The following is a 19,172-nucleotide window of genomic DNA, read 5'->3' as shown; positions in this document are numbered from 1 at the left end:
CCTAAGAGAAGAGAGAGATTTTTCTTCCGCCACCAGAAATAATAATAATAATAATAATAATAATAATAATAAGTGGGGGGAGTGAGGGAGGGAAAAAAAGCAAGCAAAACAAAATAAAAACAGGAATGTGTGTTTTGAGCAGGAATGAAGAGAGCTGGGAGGACCGTAAGGGGGTGTGTACAGAATTTCATTAAATTGTTACTTTAAGATTGTCTTCTTAAAAAAAAAAAAAAAAAAAAAAGGAAGAAGAAAAGGAGGGGGTGGAGAAGCGGGAGCGAAGGAAAGGAGGCAAACGGCAAAGTGAAGGAAAGCTGGGTAGCTCGGCCTCTCCAAACTGATTGATTAGTCATGATCCCCGCAGTTTTAACAGGGACTCATTCAATTGGGAAGGTGGAGCGCTGGGGAGCAGATTAGCATACGCTTGTTTACTCATCTTCTGAGGGATTTTTTCCCCCTCTTTCCTTTCATTTTGAGAAGAAGGAGGGAGGGGAGGGGGGACTGGGGGGGGAGAAGGGGGCTGTGGCTTGTGTTATAAAGGACGCAAAAAATAAATAAATTAGAGCATCTTTTGGGGGGAGGGAATTCAGCGGATCAGTCTTAGAGGAGCTTTTTTTTTTAGGAGAGAGAAATCATATAAAATAAAATGAAATAAAACAAGGAGGAAGGCAACCAGCTGTTAGGGGGGGAAATAAGGCAGATAAAGGAGCGGGGAGAGAAATTAATTGCCAACCAGGAGGAGTTGGGCTGTATTTTTCAAAGGTGGGGAGAGTGGAGCACACACCTTGAGGAGGAAAGCGAGAAAGAAAAGAAAAAAGCAAGTGGAAGGGGGGGCTCGCGCAAGAAGGGTGAAGAAGCGAAGAAAGTCGAGGCGCCGAGGCTCCCAAAGCTGGCAGCTCCGGGCGGCGGTGCAGGGGCGAAGGGGGGGCGGGGGGAACCGTCGGACATGCGGCTCTGGAGTTGGGTGCTGCACCTGGGGCTGCTGAGCGCCGCGCTGGGCTGCGGGCTGGCCGAGCGTCCCCGCCGGGCCCGGAGAGACCCGCGGGCCGGCCGATCCCCTCGCCCCGCCGCCGGCCCGGCCACCTGCGCCACCCGGGCGGCCCGCGGCCGCCGCGCCTCGCCGCCGCCGCCGCCGCCGCCGGGCGGTGCCTGGGAAGCCGTGCGCGTCCCCCGGCGGCGGCAGCAGCGGGAGGCGAGGGGCGCCGCCGAGGAGCCGAGCCCGCCGAGCCGGGCGCTCTATTTCAGCGGGCGAGGCGAGCAGCTGCGCCTCCGGGCCGACCTCGAGCTGCCCCGGGACGCGTTCACGCTGCAAGTGTGGCTGCGAGCGGAAGGGGGCCAGAGGTCTCCGGCAGTGATCACAGGTAGGCGAGGGCGCCCCGGCGGGCGCTGCACCGTCCCTGCGGCCCCAGAAGCGCGCGGGTGTCTGGGCGCTGGTGGCGGGCGGGTCGGGGGCTTGCGGGCGTGTCTGTGCGTTAGCTGCCCCGCGAGCGTTGCAGAGACATCTGGGCGAGCTGAGAGCCTCACTTTGCCCCATCAGTGGAATGGGCACACTTGGAAGGCGTCACTGCCCGATCCCTGGGAGGAACCTGGTGAGTCCTCCTGGCGGCCCCGCGGACCCTCGGCCAGTGAGGGCTGGTTCCCGGAGAGCCTAGGGCACATAACCCGTGCTCCGAATGGTCAGATGCACTCTCTCCGTTTGGGATGAAAGGGAGGATGACCCAATTGAGATGCTTGTGAAAGGAGACTTGGGGACCGTTGATTTCTTTGACATTTTAATAGGGGTAACTCCCCTACATTAGGCCCCATTCCCCCGAAAGCCGGCAAGGGCAAGGTTGTTGTAATCGCCAGGACTTAGAAGTCCTCGAAGTGCCCCAAAGTTGCTCACTGATTGAAGCCTGCCTCTGGGACTCACCCTCATCCCCTCCCCGCCATCCTATGTCCTAGCTTTTAAAGCCCATTGCCTGTCACTCGGGGCTGGGACGAGACCTTCCTAATGCACACCCCGCCAGCGTTCCCCAGACGCGGCTGCGAAACGGGGCGCTTTTCTCATTTGGAACTTTATAAGCCCGTAATGAATTTGAGTTCTCCCTCCTCAACCTCCCTCTCTCTCCCTTTCGCTGTTCCACAGCAAAGCCTATAGTGAAACCGGACACTTTGCGAGGATTGCAAACCTTAGAAATGCTTCTGCATCCATTTTTCCCCCTCTAAATGAATCTGTGGAAATGCCTTTAATAAAACTGGGGAGCGGAGGTGGGGGCGGCGCTGGAAGAGAGAAGGAAAGTTTTGCCTTTTCTGTCTGGGAGATTCCCTTTCTGCACAAACAATCTTGCCATGTCCTGGGACGTCTTAAAGTGAGAGTAGGGGTTCCCCCTTCACTGCAGCCAGGAAACGTGTGAAGGCGTTTTGCGATCCCACCCCCTCACACACACACTTTCTTAGAAGGGAAAGCTCTGAGCTCTTCGGGCAATTCTGCTTCTTCCTGTCTTTCCATGGCTTGGACTTTCACAGATGTAGCACTGACTATCCAATTGACATGAAGACCCCTTTAGGAGACACACACTCTGCTGCTATCCCAAGAATACGTCTCCCAAAGCCCCCGCTTTCCAGCTATCAAAGGAGAGCGATACAGTGATTCCCCCCAACAACCCACAACTGACGTCATCGCCTGCTATTTTTCCTTTTTTTTTTTTTTTTCCCCGGGAAGAAGAAGGAAACTGAACTCATTCACTTTTAACTCGCAAGCCCTATTTACCCAGAGGAGGGTCTAATTTGGAACAGAGGAGATGTTATCCTTAATAATAATGACGATGGTGATAATTTAGGGCTGTAGTATGTTGAGTTCTCTTTCCAAACATGTGAAAAAGCAAAGAGACTGCTGCTTGGAGGTGATTCTTTTTTAATCTGTAGGTCTGGTTTTTCCTAGTCTTTACCTGTCGTATCAGTGATTTGGAAGGCATTCCCCGGAGAGAGGAGAGCACAGGGTTATGTAGGCATCATCAGTGAAAGGGTAGTGAATGCATTTTAGCTATGTAAGTGTGTCTACATAAATACATGTATATACATATATACACATATATATATAAAACACCTGGGATTCCACAGGAGACTGCTTTATAAATGTCTATAATTCAGACAAGCAGCCTCTCTTCACACGCATTCTCTTGAGCACTCATTCACTCTCTCACACAAAGATTGTTGCAGTAAAATACTTTAATTGAATGGGGGACGTTAGGTTATTATTGCTTGTATAAAATGCCTGGTCCATTTTATGTGTGGAAATAACATTCCTCTCAAAACGAAAAAAAAAAAAAAAAAAGCACTGCTGTCGTGTAGCACCAGAAAGCCAGGAGCTTTTCTCCTGAGGATTCTGGTGGATTTCTTTTCCCTCCCCTAGTTGAGTTGGAGCCAGATTTGGCGGTGTGTAAACACCTGGCTCTGAGCCAGAAAAGACTCATTCTGCATATCCTCCACATGGTACAGGCTGTTGGACTAAAAAGAACCTGCTTCTCCTTGAATTAAAAAGCAAACAAACAGAGGTTCTTTGCAGAAGTACTTTTTCAGCTCCCTCCTTCATGTAAGTTTGGGCTGGGAGAGCCAGGATCGAGGTGGGCAGCAAGGATCCGGTGCTAAGGCTCACCCTCTCGCTGCGACCTCAGGTGCCCAGTTTGCTGCCTGACCTCTGCTGGCTTTCTCTGGCTGGGCGTTGCCACTTTCCTAGGAATCCCTGGTCACCTATCTTGAGAGAGCAGTCATCGCTCAGCAGGGACCGCGCTGCTATTTCAGGCAGAGAGTTGCTGTCTTGCTGTCAGGCCAGGCTGCCTTACATCACTCTTTGCTGCAGGATTCAATTGGGTTTCGTAAAGGTCTAATTTTACGGTGCTGTTAACCGGGTCTGTCGTCTGGCAGAGGCAGGCCTTGCCTCTCCTGGTAGGCGGGCTATGCTCCCAGATCCGCCCGGGATGCTATTTCTGCCCCGGTTCAAACTTCACTGACACCAGTTCAGACAGGCGCTCGGAGAGACGGGGGAAGGAGCGAAGGAGCAGTTTGCTTCTGAAGCTCAGAAAACATGCCTTTTATTTTTCTGAAAGGAAAGGAGAAGAATATATATATTAATACATAAAAAAGGAAAGGCTTATGCAGGCAAAAACAAAGCCAAAGTTAGAAAGTGCCTGTGTGTAGGATTCTCTGGAGGGTCCACCCGTGGATGGTCTCCAGGACTGAAGAATCCTTTAAGGCTACTGTGAGAAGGGTCCTCAGAGGTTACCCAAGCCAGTTTCCCTTTTGGCCGAATGGGGAGAGAGACACACAGAGAGGGGAGGGGCGTGTGCTAGATGACACAGCTCCTCAGCGGCAGGAACTAGGATTTAATCCCTGGCATCTGACTTCCAGGCCTTGCCCCCCTGCACTGCTGAGAGAATGTGTCTCATAAACACCATCACCTCTCACCCCACACGGACCCACCACCCACACACAGCCTTCAGCCTTCATGCATAGCAATTTGGGTTCCCTTTCAAGTCAGGGGATGGGGGGTTGTTTCTGACACATCCCTTTGCTTTTGTACCACACCAGGCAGGAGGAACCAGACCCCAGTTCCTCATCCCCCAACTGCCCCCCCAACACCCCTCCAGTTCGAAAGAAAAGGAAAACAAAAGACTCAATTTGCTCCATCGAGCAGAGGCCTTGAGCAGCAGTTAATCTTGTTAAAGTTTCTCCTGACCTGTTAGATAAGATAAGTACTGCCCTCCTCCCACCCCTGTCCCACTCCCCTTCCCTTAGTGATTCGGAATTCCTGCTCAGGAGGAGAAAAGGATTTACCTGAATCCCACCCAGCACCTCTGCTGGCTGGCCCTTTTTCTTTTGTTCTAATGGTTGGACTGGATTAAGTGTGCTGGTTACTCCCAGGAATCTTTTTTTCCTTCCCTTCTGCAGCCCCCGCTTCCTAGTATTCACCCAACCCTCATAAAAGAGGGCCCACATTTTCTCCACTTCAGCATTGCTGTAACAGTGAAGGCTGGGTTTAAGTATATGGCTAGGAGTCCATATATTAACAAGGCTTTCTCCCGATATCTGTAGTCCTACCTGGGATCTAGAATATTTTAATAGTTAGAACTCAGTTTTAGTAGCCAGCTTACGTAAGTAGAATCTCTGCCCCTAACTAACTGTGTGACCTTGGGCAAGCAAGCTAGTTGACTTCTCTGGACTTCATTCACCTTCCTCATGTACAGAATGATGATGGCACAAGTACTCATCTCATAGAGTGGTGTAAATGCTAAGAGAACTTGGATGTGGAAGGTACTTAAAACTGGACTTGGTATGTAATAAGTGCTCAACAAACTTCATTCTTATTAGACATGATTTTCCAAAGATCTCAGTCTTGGCTTTCTGGACTGGGGAACACTTGAAGGTATGAAGAAATTCAACTCTAGCTGGGTGCTCCCTTTCCTTGTGCCTGCATGTTTTGCCCTCACAACTACCCTGAGAAGTGTGTATCATCGCCTGTACTTCACAAAAGAGGAATCTGAGTTTCAGAGAGTTGAAATGACTTGGTCTAAAGTCCCACAGGTTCTCAGTGGACAGAGCCTAGATGTGAACCCAAGTTCTTGTTTCCTCTTTCAGCAGTCTTTCTGGAGAGAGAAGAAATGATTCACATGCTCTTCCTTAATCTTTCTGTGGAACATTTCCATTCCTTTCTGCATCTCTGTATGTTGACCATACACCTACAGACTGAAGAGGATGAGAAATGGGTATAAATCTCAACTGAAGCCCTGGATGAGACCTAGCAGGTCTGTTTTTCTTTTCACATCAAATTATCGGACAGACAGGCTGGAATTTCTCTTACATGCTGTGTGATTTGAGTCAAGTCACTTCATCCATCTATCCCTTGGTTTACTTATCTATAAAATGGGCATAATGACATCAGGATATTTCAATGAAAAAGTACCTAGAGCAGTGTCAACTTGTATTAGGGACTTGGTCAAGGGTAGCCAGATCTAGGAAGTAGCTGCATCTCTTTTTCCAGTTTCCGGCTTTGGCTTTCAAAAGTGGGGACTGTTTGTAGGGCTTCCTTTCTTGAGTTGCTGGGGAGTCTCTCTAGAGTAAATAATGTATCTTGGGGAATAATTAGATTCCTTCAAATACCTTTCTTTCACTTTGATCTTCTCTTCTTTGACATGCTAGGATGACCCCTCGGTAATAAGAGCCAAAGGAGGCCCAGAACCACTGGAACCTGTTAACAGGAAAACGAGTTAGCATTCAGAGAGAGCAAGCACCTCCAAAAAAGGAAGCCACACAGATCTACTGTCGACCTCTTGCTCCTTCCCCAGGTGCTCCCCAAACTCTCACCTTCCCTTGAGCTGCCACTCAGTGAACAACTAGAAGTGATAAAGGCTGTGAAACCTGGGAAAGCACCTCCCATTATTCCCTGCACAGAGGAAGGCAAAATTGAGGCCCGTAGATACAGAACTCGGGAGTATGGGTTGTGTATGGCCAGCCTGGACATGAACTCGGTGATCATCTAGGTCAAACAGCTCACTGTGCAACAGGAAAGTTGAGGACCAGGGTCACACAAAATTAAACTGTATTCACAGGTAGTCCCCTCTAAATAGTCTGAGAGATCATTTGGTCCAGCACTTCCCATTCCTGGCTGCACCTGGAATAACCAGCTTTTAAAACATCCTTTGCCCAGGCTGCACCCTAAGGATTCTGATGCTGTGGGTCTGGGGTTGGCCTGGGAACGGGTTGGCCCAAAACCTTCTCAAGTAATGTTGAAGGACCACTAGTGAAAGTAATTACCGATGTAGTCTGACATCCCCTTGTTCCGCAGAGGCCCAAAGGGGAAGTGATGTTCCCTGCTTACTGAGCTGGGTAGTAGCTAAGCCTTTAGGAAAGTTCTGGTGCCCCAACTCTGAAGGACCCCTCTTCCATCCTGAATTCCTCTGTTCACTCCAAACCCCTGGGTGACACAGGTTCTGACATTTCATTTTTTCCAGTGCCATTCCTGTGTGGGACCATGGTGGTCCCCATCTTTACAGGATGCACCTGATGTCAAATGAATCTCTCGGAGTTTTGGAGACAGAAGCCTCTTTGAACAGGAAGAAGGATTATAAGAAAGGGAAGCCCAGCTCTGAGGCATTCACCATTCACTTTGCCCTGGGCTAGTTCTTTAGAAAGATGTGTGTTCCTATTACTTCAAAACCTCTCACCTTGAGATCACTGTAAAACCAGCACTGGCTGCAGGTGTCTCCAATAAGGAAAAGAGAAAATCTCCAGGTACCAGAGGTAGGAGGACTCCCTCTATGGGCAGCTTGTATCTTAATCTACCTATGGCCGAGGGCTCAGGAATCCAGTAGGCATCTATTTCTCTCCTCACCAGCTTCCCCTTCTCTGGAACTTAGTTCCTTTTCCCTAAGGTTCTCCTAACTTTCTTCTTACTGTAGTAAGAGCTCTGCTTCTTGCCTTGATGCAGTTACTGGAAGTGCTCAACTGTGATTCTGACACCAACAGCTGAGAACTAACTTGTAAGTTCCTTGGCTTTTTTGAAGCTCTGTAAGTGGGAATTAGGAGGTCAGAGTTCAGGTCCTGGTTTGGCTTCCTCTGAGCTGTGTGACCTGTGGTCTCTGACTTAACCACTGGGGCCTCGGGAGAGAGGGTTTGGCGGATGTTTACTCTCAGTGTCCCCATCTCATTGGCTGTCATGGGAACCAGGTGAGACAATGGCAGGCGAAGCTGTTGGCTGAGGTTAGACCACAGTGCACAGGTCAGCATGGTTAGGAGGAGCTAGAAGGTGAGAGATGCGAAAGATTAGTGCAATCAAGGTCATTCCTGGAAAGGTGCTTTTTTTGTCATCATTCACACTGTAGATGATAAACAGTTTTGGAGTTAGCAAACCTTTTCATGCCTGTTACCTCACTGGAGTTCTTTGATGTTGGGACTTCGTAAGTCTGCCAAATCCTGCCACTTACTGCTTTATGACCTTGACCATTTACCGCTTCTCTCTGGACCTCAGTGTTCTCAGGATGCAAAAAGAGGGTCAGGGGTGAAATAGGAACTTTCAAACTGTGCTCGCCAATCGTAGGACGCCTCTGGGACAAGGGTGAAGGGCAGGACTCTGTCTCTCTCCTTCCCTTCACCTTATCACACTTAAATTGTGTGATTCTACAAGCTTCTGTTTAAACGAATATGTTCCTCCATTACAAAGAGTTTAAATGGACGTGGACTGACACTGAGGAGTTATTGTTAATCATGATAGGTGTGACATGATATTGTTCTTATGTTTTTTTTAAAGATCCTAATTTGTTAGAAATGCATAGTGAAGTACTTGTGGGTAAAATTATGTTTTGTCTATTTTGTTTGTTTATTTGTTTAAAAAGCTCCAGGAAAAAAAAAAAAAAGGCTTTCTAGGGGTAGTGGTACGTGAGAGATTAGCAGACTGCTAACAGTTGTTGAAACCAAGTGATTAAACCTTGGAGCTTTAATACATTTTTGTTCATGCTTTCGTGTGCCATTGAAGATTTCCATAATACAAAGTTAAAAATACTAAAAGTGTTTGAGAGCCACAGGAGGAAGTGAAGTCTCAGTTCCCTTCGTGTTCTGTGACCTGAAAGGTTTGCAAATACGGAGACCACCGCTTAGAGAGGGTTAGGGACTCTCCCAAGGTCACACAAAGATTAACTGAAGGTGGTGATGCAGCCCAGGCTTCAGATCTGAGGAGCTCCCCATCCCCTCCTCTCTGTACAGTTGCAAACTCAAGTGAAAATGATTATCCAGGGAGAACTTGAGGGGAATAAAAGTGAAGAGGGGAGCCTTAGGAGGAGCATGGAGAAGGGGCAAATGGAGACTTGCTCTGCAATAAGAAGCTTTTGAGTGAGAAAATTATTTGCTGTATGGGACTGCCCTACATATTGTGAAATGGCTCTGTTCATGAGAATTTCATGGGATCTGCTAGTGATTATGACAGGCCCAAAAGTATTGTGACAATACACACACACATACTCATATACTCACAGGTCCACATACCCTTAGTTCCAATTTTTCTGGTTCCTTATTTCTCTCCATCCTTAACTACCTGGAGAGCAATTCTAGAGCGTTCTAGAGCCCTGGGGCAGCGACCTGAGGGAGCACATGTTTACTGAGGAACTATTTTGCAATGGTTGATCACCAGACTCGGGAATCAAACTGCCTGGTCAAATCCTGACTGTTGCACCTGCTAGTTGCATGACCCTGGGCAAGTTACTTAGTATCTCCAAGCTTCACTTTTCCCCTCTGTAAAGTGCAGATAATACTAGCTGTTACTTTGTAGGGTTGTTTTGAAGATTAACTGGGCCTCCATGTGGAAAATGCTTAGTAATGGAATCTAGACCATGCAGTAACCCAGCAAATGTTCACTCATATCAGTATTATGTGTGCCAGCCATTGCCACGTGTTATTTCTAATACTCTCAATAACTCTAGGAGTTAGACATACTTTTCTCTTTTGGCAAAGCCAGGAATTACCTTTTCCTCCCTTACAACTCAGGAAAGAGTTATTGCTGTCATCTTAACATTAAAAAAATTAAAAAATTAAAAAACTAAAATGAAAGGCAAACAAGATAAACACATTATTATGTCATTAAAAAAAAAAAAACAGTGCATGCTCATTGTAAAAAAATCTCAGAAATACAAACAAAGAACAAGAGACCAGGTAAAATTTGTCTATTTCCTGCCCAAGCATACAACAAGTATCTTTTGAGTTTCTGCTCCATGCTGGGTACAGTTTTAGGCCTTGAGGAGAGAGTAGTCAACAAAAGAGAGAAACATCTCCGCCCTCAGGGAGTTTATATTCTGGGCAGTGGGTGTTGGGGAGAAGGTGGAGACAGACTATAAATGAATAAGCATATATATCTCATAATGTCAGGTGAATGTTTATAAAGAAAGAATTGAGAAGGAAGTCTAGGAATGCTGTGTGGGAGTGGGGATGCCGGAGGAGTGAGGAGTAAGATTTGAAAAAGAGTGGTTAAGGGAAGCCATCCTGAGAGTAGCATTGGAGAAAAGACCTATGAGCAGGCCTGAGGCTTTCTGGAGAAGGCCACGGTGTATCGCAAAAGGAGGAGCAATGCACTTTGAGCTAGGAGATGTCAGTTCTAGACACTAGCTTGCTGTGTGACTTTAGGCAAGTCACTTTCCTTCTCAGAATCAGTTTTCAAATCTGAACATTGTGGTAGCATAGGGATTATCTTCACTAAAGACACTTGTACAGACACCTCCTAAGATTCTATAATCCTCATCAAGGCTGTCCTCAGACAAAACTGTGAAGTTGGCAATAGTTCCAGTTTTCTTCCTTTTCTGGTGTATTTTCCTCCACTAGGTGGTGCCTGTGCCTGTCACCCTCAGGGGCCAATTGTGAACACATTTTCGGCTTCCACGCCTCAGCAACACTGGGAGAAAAAGAAGATGGTACACCTTCTTGCTAAGTACCATTGACTGGTAACAACTTGGAATGTTACTACTCCATTGGTGGATACTCTTTTATGACTGCCCAGAAAGCTTTGTGTCACAAAGCAATGTACCAGTGGTAGAATTTCTAAGACTGACTGAAGACATTATTTGGGGAATATTGGTACTTCTTGATAGCTGGAAGCCATACTATTAATAATATAACTAATTATAGCCCCCACAAATATCCAGAAAACTCGCTGAGCAACTTCCAGTCATCACTTACTGGGTGAATGCTAGCATATTCATATTTTGTAATTTCTTAGGATATAAAGGCCATTCCAGACAAATTCCTGGACCTTTTAGTATTGCTTATCATTTTAATCAGATAACTCAGTGAATTAAAATACCAGAACTCTGGAGTCTGTCATCATTTTACAGATTGTTTTCCTTCAGAGGATCCCTGGAACTGTCATCCCTGAAGTATATCCTGCTTCCTCTCAACTCCCTCCTTCTTCTCTCTCTTCCTACTCCTCATACCCAGCTTATTTGCTTTGACCACTTGGATTTTTCTCCAAACAAGATAAAGAAAATGTGTTTGGTTTTCAGTGTTATTTGCCACAAACCCAGGGTCCACAGAACCTGGAAGAATAGAAGAGGTTCCCCTCTTCTACTGCAGATTGTAGAGAACCCTGGTCAGGTCTCAGATTCCAACCCACTTGGAGGAAACTAAGACATAAAAGCAGTAACAACTTGGTATATCAAAGTATGTGAGTAGGGGCAGCGTACCAATAGTTGCAGAGCCCTGGTATAGCCTTGTGCGTTTAGGAAGCCGGTGGTCCAACCTGTACCTGTTATCCTTGTAATTAAGAAGTCATTCCTATGTCTGTCCCATATCCATTCCTGTTGCTCTGTGAACATGAAAGATGGCTCGGCAGAATATGGCCAAATGCATTTGTATGGAGGGGGTTATTTTCCCCAGTGTGACTGTGGATCTTTCAGCTCAGAGGCTGATGAAAGAAGAGAGAAAGCTGTGTTAATAGGCCAATCTTAAGATGCAAGGCACCCAGGCGGAAAACATAAAACATTGGTAAATGTGATACTCAGTTTTGTGAAGTAAACTCCATTTAAGTCCAAAGAAACAAGGTGTGTCAAAGTCCAAAGGACTTACCCAAGCCATTTATTTCATAGATGAGGGACTGAGGGTTGATGAGGAAAGTGGCTTGTCCAAGTCAGTGACCAAGCTGGGTAAGACTGAGTACCACTGACTGATAACAATTTAAAATGTTACTCTTCCATTGGTAGATACTATTGCATGACTGCCCAAAAGCTTTGTGTCACAAAGCAGACAACTTAGAATGTTACTTCTACATTGGTAGATCCTCCACTGGTAAATACTTTAAAGTCTTAAGCCAGATCTGGGTCCACTTGTTTCCTGACTTTACACCCTTTCCCATAGATTAATTACCCATCTGTCTACTAATGGTCATTATTTGTACAGACTCCACTGGGCTCCAGACTGACAGATCTACCTGTCTACTGGAAATGTTAGCATGTTCTACAAACTCAACACTTCTGAAACAATCATCTTTCCTCCAAAATTCCTTGCATCCTGATCTTCATTGGTGTCACCCACTCTAAATTACATCATCTACCATGTTCAATCAGTCTTCAATTCCTGACTGTCCTGCTTCCTTAAACTGTTTATAGCCAACCTCTCTTCTCTGTACCTTAAATCCTCTTTATTTCTTGCTGTGACTATTTCCCTAGTATTACAATGCCCACTTCTCTGAAATTCAATCCCTGCACCCCCTTCAACCTGCTCACCAACATCCAAGAGTCAGATCTTTCCAGAATGCAAACCTGACTCTGTCACCTCTAGCTAAAAGCTTTTCAATAAAATCTGAATTATTTGAAGTTCCCCCAAATGCACCTGGCTTTTTAATTATCACTTTTTTTACTTGGCTTATCTTCTATTTCCAGTGCACCATTTTGCAGAATGCTTATGCCTTTACAGGATTTTGCCAGAGTTTTCTGTCTTCTGAGAAGCCCTTCATAACTTCTCCCAAAGTGTAACTTGTTCCCTACCTTATTCATCTGTTCCCACTATGCTTTCTGCACACTTTAATCAAAACACCTGGAATTACGACATTTAATTGTGTACATATTTGAGATCTCATCCATCTCAAGTTCTCTATTGCTTAGCTCAGTATCTGACCTATAAAGGGGCAATATGTATTTTTGTTTAATAAATGGCTGACTGGATCAGAGAACCAGTTGAATATCTAATGATTCTGGGAGAAAGAGCTCAGGAACCTTAGGCATGTTGCATTACGTAACCAAAGCACATGACCTAGCATGTGCGTCACCGTCAGAAACATTACACAGTGGTTAACTCCATTTACCCCTGAGCAAAGAAGCCAGAAGGGAAAAGAAATCTGGCCTTCCAAAACAGAAGGGGGAGGGGAATAGTGTATTTAAGGGCCTCCTCAGCTCACATTGTGGCCTTTCTAATCCAAGCCACATTTTGGCCTTGGTCTTCGTCTCTCAGCCCTGTGCCTGTTTGCAAAGCGTTTGTTTTGTGTGTGCATGGCAGCACATAATCTTAAGCTTTGCTTGCCTCTCAGATTTCCCTCTCTCCCCCTTATCAGTGTCTTTCTGAGCCTCAAGTGTCCTGGAAGTCATATCTGTTGCTTGAGTTTTCACCCATTTCCCTCTCTGATAGTGGGGCTTTCTATCTGCTTTCCTTGATTTTCCTTGATCTTGTTAGACCTTGTGATGACCTCAGGATCTGGAATTCTCTATCCACTGTTTATATACCCCTAGGAGAGAAGACACATTCTCAGCAGTAATAACAGTAATGAAAGCAGCCAGCTTATAATAAGCACTTACTATGTGCTGGCACTATGCTGAATGCTACACTTTGAACACTCTGAAACTGGGTTATAAAGTTGCATGACTCCCTGAAGTACCCATGGCTAATGGGTGGTGAAACTGGAATTCTAATCCATACCAGTTTAATTTTGTCTCTCTTCATCCTCAAGGCCTAACACATTACTTGGAACACTGCAATTACTCAGTAAATGTTCCATGAGAGAATGAATATATGAATGACTGAATGAATGAATGATGGTGCCCCCCAGTGGCTAATGCAAACATTTGAAGAATGTAGAATGAAAAGGTAAAGAAGGAAGAGAGGGAGAGATAGAGGAAGAAAAAGAGGAAAAATCTGAATGAACATTATAAGATTTCAAAGAGATTGGCTAAGAAATCTCAGATATGCAAAGTATATTTTATTTGCAGGTGATTTTCAAACAGAAAGACAATTTACATCCATTAGAGCATTTCCCACCTTTAGTCCTTTAGGAGATATACGGTTGTCCCTCAGTATCCACCGGGGATTGGTTCCAGCACCAACCCCCGCAATGCCAAAATCTGAGGATGCTCAAGTCCCCAATGTAAAATGGCATTATATTTGTGAATAACCCACACACATCCTCCCATATACTTTGAATCATTTATTGATTATTTATAATACATAATCCAGTGTAAATGCTATATAAATAGTTATGTGGTATTGTTTCATTTGTATTATTTTTATTAAGTATCATATTTTAATTTATTCTGGAATATTTTCAATCTGAATTTGGTTGAATCCATAGATGTAGAGGCTACAGATAAGGAGGACCAATTGTACACTGATTTCAAAGATACTCTCTTTGCCAAAAATGTTTTTGGATTCCTCTTTTGAGAATCAGTGCCTGGGACATGTTTCCCCAGATATGCTCAATGGAGCCTCCTTGTCATCCTCTGATGAGGGCCCTGATGAGTTCTCAGGCAAATCTTGGAATTATGTGGGTGACCCTGCTGAGTGAATATGAGCTTTTGAATAGAAAAGTGACTCTGGAATAACAAGGCTGATTTTGAGGAGACTATCATCAGAACTGATTAAGCCTTGATAGAGCCAGTATTAAGCTCTCAGGATGACCCCTTTACAGAACAGCCCCCCAAGAGGCTGATTAAATCTGCTAAAAACAAATACAATATCTTGACCTTCCCTTTCCTAAATTCTAAAGCTGGAGTAACAGAAACTGCTTTTATCAAATCTGCTCAGTTTACAGATTGAAAAACTAAGATCCACGGATGTTTACTTGTTAAGATAAGCTAAGTGAGTAAGGTTAATCAGCAAATTGGTGGCAAAATTGAAACTCAAGTTTAGATATGTTGATTTTCACATCAATGCTCTTTCCACTGGGTCACTTTATTTTCCCTTACAGTGTGGGGTGATAGTTATAATTATGGGTTTATATTAGTAAGATTATTAGAAAACATCATATAGCTATTGAATAACTTTTTTAAAGAACTTCTTATATGCCAATCTGTTGTCCTAGACATTCTTTAAGGTTCAATGAGAAATGCAAGTTTATTAGGAGAGGTAAATATTCCTTCATTTCTTCCTTCTTTCTAACCATTCATCCTTCTATTTCATATATAGTTATTAAGCAATTTTTATATGTTATACATTGAGTTAGGAGATGAGAATTAAAAAGGAGAACAAGGCATAGTTCCATGCCTTGAGGAGCTCCCAGTCCTAGTAGTGGAAGCAGACTGGTAAACAGATACATGACATCATGGTAACTGCTATAACTAAGCAATTAATAGAGTTTTGGGGAAGTACAGAGCAGAAACACTATGTTATGAAACACCCATGTTTATCATGAGGTCTAAAAAGTGCTCTGAAATTTCAAAGGCATAAGTGATCTTTTCCACCTGGAAGGATTGGGGACTTGTTCATGAAGTGAATGTGTATGTAGGTAGAGTGTGTGCTCTGCCTTGTGTGGGGGTATAGTCATGTATGTAATTTTAAACATGTAGCCATAAATCAAATGAGAATAATCAACACTTCTGGATTCATGCCTCAGCTGTAGATAGTTACTCAGAGTATCTTTTAGGACCATGGTGTTAGGAAATTATTGGACAATTCAATATCCATCACCATATGAATCAAGCCAATACAACTCCTTATCTTACCATCTCATAGCATTTATCACACTCTGTTGTGATTTCTTTGGTGTCTGTCTGTTTCTCCCCAATTGTCTCTGAGCTCCTTGGAGCAGAGACTATTTTGGTCTTCATCTCTGCATTATTCCTATTATTTCGCAGAATACTAGTCATGTTGGTAAGTGCTGGGTAAACACTGTTAAATGAATGAACAGATTAGAGATGGCTCCAAATGAGGAATAAGATAAGGTGAATTGAATGTGAGTGCTGTGAAGGAAAGGTGCTTTGAGAATTAATAGCATAGGCCTTAGAAAGACCAAACAGTGAAGGCAGACACATCGTGAGTGGCATTGACTGTGAGATATGGCCCTGGGCTCTCTGAGCTAACCAGTTACCTGTTGAAATATATATGCTTATCATCTTTCCCTGTCTCTCTGCCTCTCTTTCTTTCCAGTGAACCAGTATACCATCTATGCTAGCTTTAAGTCCCTTCCCTGTGGCTGTCCTTCAGCCTCTCCAAACGCATTTTTGTTTTGTTTTGTTTTTTGAGATGGAGTCTCACTGTCACTCAGGCTGGAGTGCAGTGGCACCATCTTAGCTCACTGCAACCTCCACCTCACGAGGTCAAGCAATTCTCCTGCCTCAGCCTCCCGAGTAGCTGGGATTACAGGCGCCTGCCCCCACACCCAGCTAATTTTTGTATTCTTAGTAAAGACGGGATTTCATCATGTTGGCCAGGCTGGTCTCAAACTCCTGACCTCAAGTGATCCGCCCGCCTTGGCCTCCCAAAGTGCTGGGATTACAGGTGTGAGCCACCACACCTGACCTATCCAAACTATTCTTAGAGAGAGCTGCTAAGAGCTAGGTGGAATTGTAAGGGATATGTCCATGCTCCTCCTGCAGTCTTCACCTAGAATATAAGAGGAGGAGGATGGCACACTAGTTTTTTTTTTTATCTAGTGTGCCAAGAAGTTATCAGAGAGCTTCAAACGATGGAGTTACTGGATCTGGTTTATGGTTTCCAAAGATCACTCTGACTACTATGTGGAGAATGGATTGTGTGAGGCCAAGAGTGGAGTCTCAGTTACAGCAGCATCATGATATGGATCGATTGCTGATGTTATGACTTAGTATTTTGGTTAATATAATTATAATTTATTTCCTTATTAATATGAATACCAAGTGAAATACCAGAAAAGCACTCCTATTTTAGATCAACAGAGGATAGGGGAGTTTTTGCACTTGGGTTCAGAAGTACTTGATTTGTAAACCCCAAGACATTTTCTGTAAAAATTTGAGGTTGTGCACATTTTTCTGGAGTCAAAGTTCTTTTAAGTTTCTTGAAGGGATCTATGTCCCCCAAATGGTGACTTACATGCTGAAAAACAGGGGGCATACCAGGTCATTTCCTGAAGCTTGTTCCCAGCTCTAAAATATGAACACTGTAGGGGATCTGTGAAAATGAGAATGTTGATGTTGAGTTGTCATATCAGACTGAGCAATTGCACTTTCCTTCATCTGTACCCTTGTTGGAGTAAATAGAATTTGGACCTTTTTTTCCTCTAAGGAAGAATTAGTTTATTTCTTAGAAATATAATCTACAACTTTGTTTATTCAAACTCTGCTTTCTGAGTTTCTCTGAGTTTTTAAATAGGCAAGTTCACTTCAAATGTGGCCTGAAGTGGTCCTGCCCATAAGCATTCACTGTGGACTTTGACCATGAATCCACAAATCCAGCCATCTATCCACCCTTCCATCAATCTACTCTTCCATCCATTACCCATCTATTAACTCTCCTTCCCTCCCTTTCTTCCTTCCTCCCTATTCCCTCTCCCCACTCCCTCCATCCCTCCCTCCCTCCCTTCTTTCCTTCCATCCACCCTTCCATCAATCCATCCCCTTTCATCCCCATTCATTCCCTAATCCATCCACCCTTCTTTACTTTCTTCTTTTCTGCTGTCCGTCTACCCATCCATCCATTCATCTGTCCATCCATCCTTCCATTCTTCGATACATGTAATCTTCCATTTACCAGGCTTTGTGCTAGAACTGGAGGAAGAGTTAGGAGATTCCAATTCTTGTTTTTATGCCACTGTGAGTTCTTAAAAAAAAAAATTCCCTGAGACATCTTCACTGAACCTTTGCTTTCACAGAGTAGAGTGTGAAAACCACTCATTGAAAACTAATTTGAAAAAGTTAGTGTTCTTCCTGCATAGTTCTATCATTATAGATATTCCTGGTAGTGCTCTAAGTCTGGATCTAGATTACCAGAGGCTCCTGTATCAACAGTAGTATTTTAGATCAATAACAGTTTCTACCCTTAGGTTAGCAGGTGCTGGAAAACCAATAGAAAGTTTGAAATGGAGCCCTCTCTTTGAGAAAGGGCAGGCTGAGGTGAGACCAGAGAAAGGAGCTGCCAGTCACTTAGCTTCTGGGACTCTCTTTTCCCACAGCCTCCCAAAGCCCTTATTTAGTGATGCTGAGCCTTCACGTTCGGTGTATGCCTCTGGATGTATGATGTAGCAGAACACCCTTGTGGCATGAGGTTGTTTCAGTTTCCGAAGCATTTTCGACATGTACCTATCATATTCCCACTCGCCTTGTAAAACAAGCATTTTCATTTAATACAGTGAGGTCTTTGTATTCTCAACAACAAACACATGGTCTAAGGCTCTAGGACACAACCTGCCTTTTTCTCCAACCCCCACTTTCATTCCCCCCCACCGCCCGACTCTGTCCACCCTTACAAAGCCCAGTGTTAGCAGAAATATCTGTTTACAAACAAGGGTTCCAAAAGAACAGTATCAGTAGCTCAAACAAGCGTCTGAAACATGCCCCTGACTCTATACTTGGGATCTCTGTGAACAGTGTGTATCACTGGCAGCAGCTTTCACAGAAGGCTTCCTGCCTTTCCATCTTTCCGTCTGTCCTCATGTCTGACTTTCTCTATCTCCTTCTCCTTATTCATTGAAACCATGGGGAGCCTGAACTGGAGAGGCAGTCAGATGCTGGCCGGGGCATTGTGGATATCTAGGAGACAAAACCCAGACAGGGAGTTGCTTGCAGACAGCAAGACAAACCCAAACACATCCGCCTGCAGTGTCATCTGAAGCAGAAGCTGATTGAAGAAGGATTATTAATTGGGTGGATGTAATAGTCACATGATAATCATGCAGCTCTAAGCATTTTTCTAAGGAATCATCAACTGAGGAGCCGCTATTGCTGCTCTCTTGAACTTGAGTCTACTGTAGCTCCCTATTACCTATGCATAACAGCTAATATATTTAATGCATTACATGTGTCGGGCACTGTTCATAAAATTTTGCATACATTAACTCTTTAATCCTCACCATGACCCTCTGAGGTGGGTACTATTATTACTGCAATTTTCCGGATGAAAGATGAGGAATGTTAAGTGAATTTCCCAAGGTCCACACAAGTCAGTGGTGGAAGCAGTCTTCAGAGTGCATATTCTAACTCCTCCACCATAAACCTGTCTAGATTGGGTCTAAATTCTGCAGCCTCACATTCACCTTCCTCCCTAAGCATTGTTTACTACCATAACTTTCCCTCGTTGCTTCCACCAGGATTCTCAACCTCAGCACTATTAACATTTTGGAATGCGTAATTCCTTGTTGAGGAGTTTGACAGCATCCCTGGCCTCTAGGTACTAGACACAGTAGCCACACCCTCCTCCCCAGTTGTGACAATCAAAAATGTAGACATTGCCAAATGTTCCCTGTGGGCAAAATCTACTGGTTGAGA

General features: G+C 44.5%; 1 protein-coding gene across 1 annotated transcript in view; it reads left to right on the top strand.

Moving 5' to 3' along the window:
- Window positions 1–931: 931 nt before the first annotated feature.
- The window catches only part of PAPPA (pappalysin 1), a 246,711-nt gene continuing 228,470 nt past the window's right edge, over window positions 932–19,172 (top strand). Inside the window, exon 1 of the mRNA XM_015436678.4 lies at window positions 932–1,358. Coding sequence (XP_015292164.2) covers window positions 944–1,358 — 415 coding nt within the window. The 5' untranslated portion in view covers window positions 932–943. The remainder of the gene's footprint in view (window positions 1,359–19,172) is intronic.

This window comes from Macaca fascicularis, chromosome 15 (genome assembly GCF_037993035.2).
Source record: "Macaca fascicularis isolate 582-1 chromosome 15, T2T-MFA8v1.1".
NCBI lineage: Eukaryota > Metazoa > Chordata > Mammalia > Primates > Cercopithecidae > Macaca > Macaca fascicularis.
Note: the sequence above shows the minus strand (reverse complement) of the source record. Positions and strands in the feature narration are given on the sequence as shown.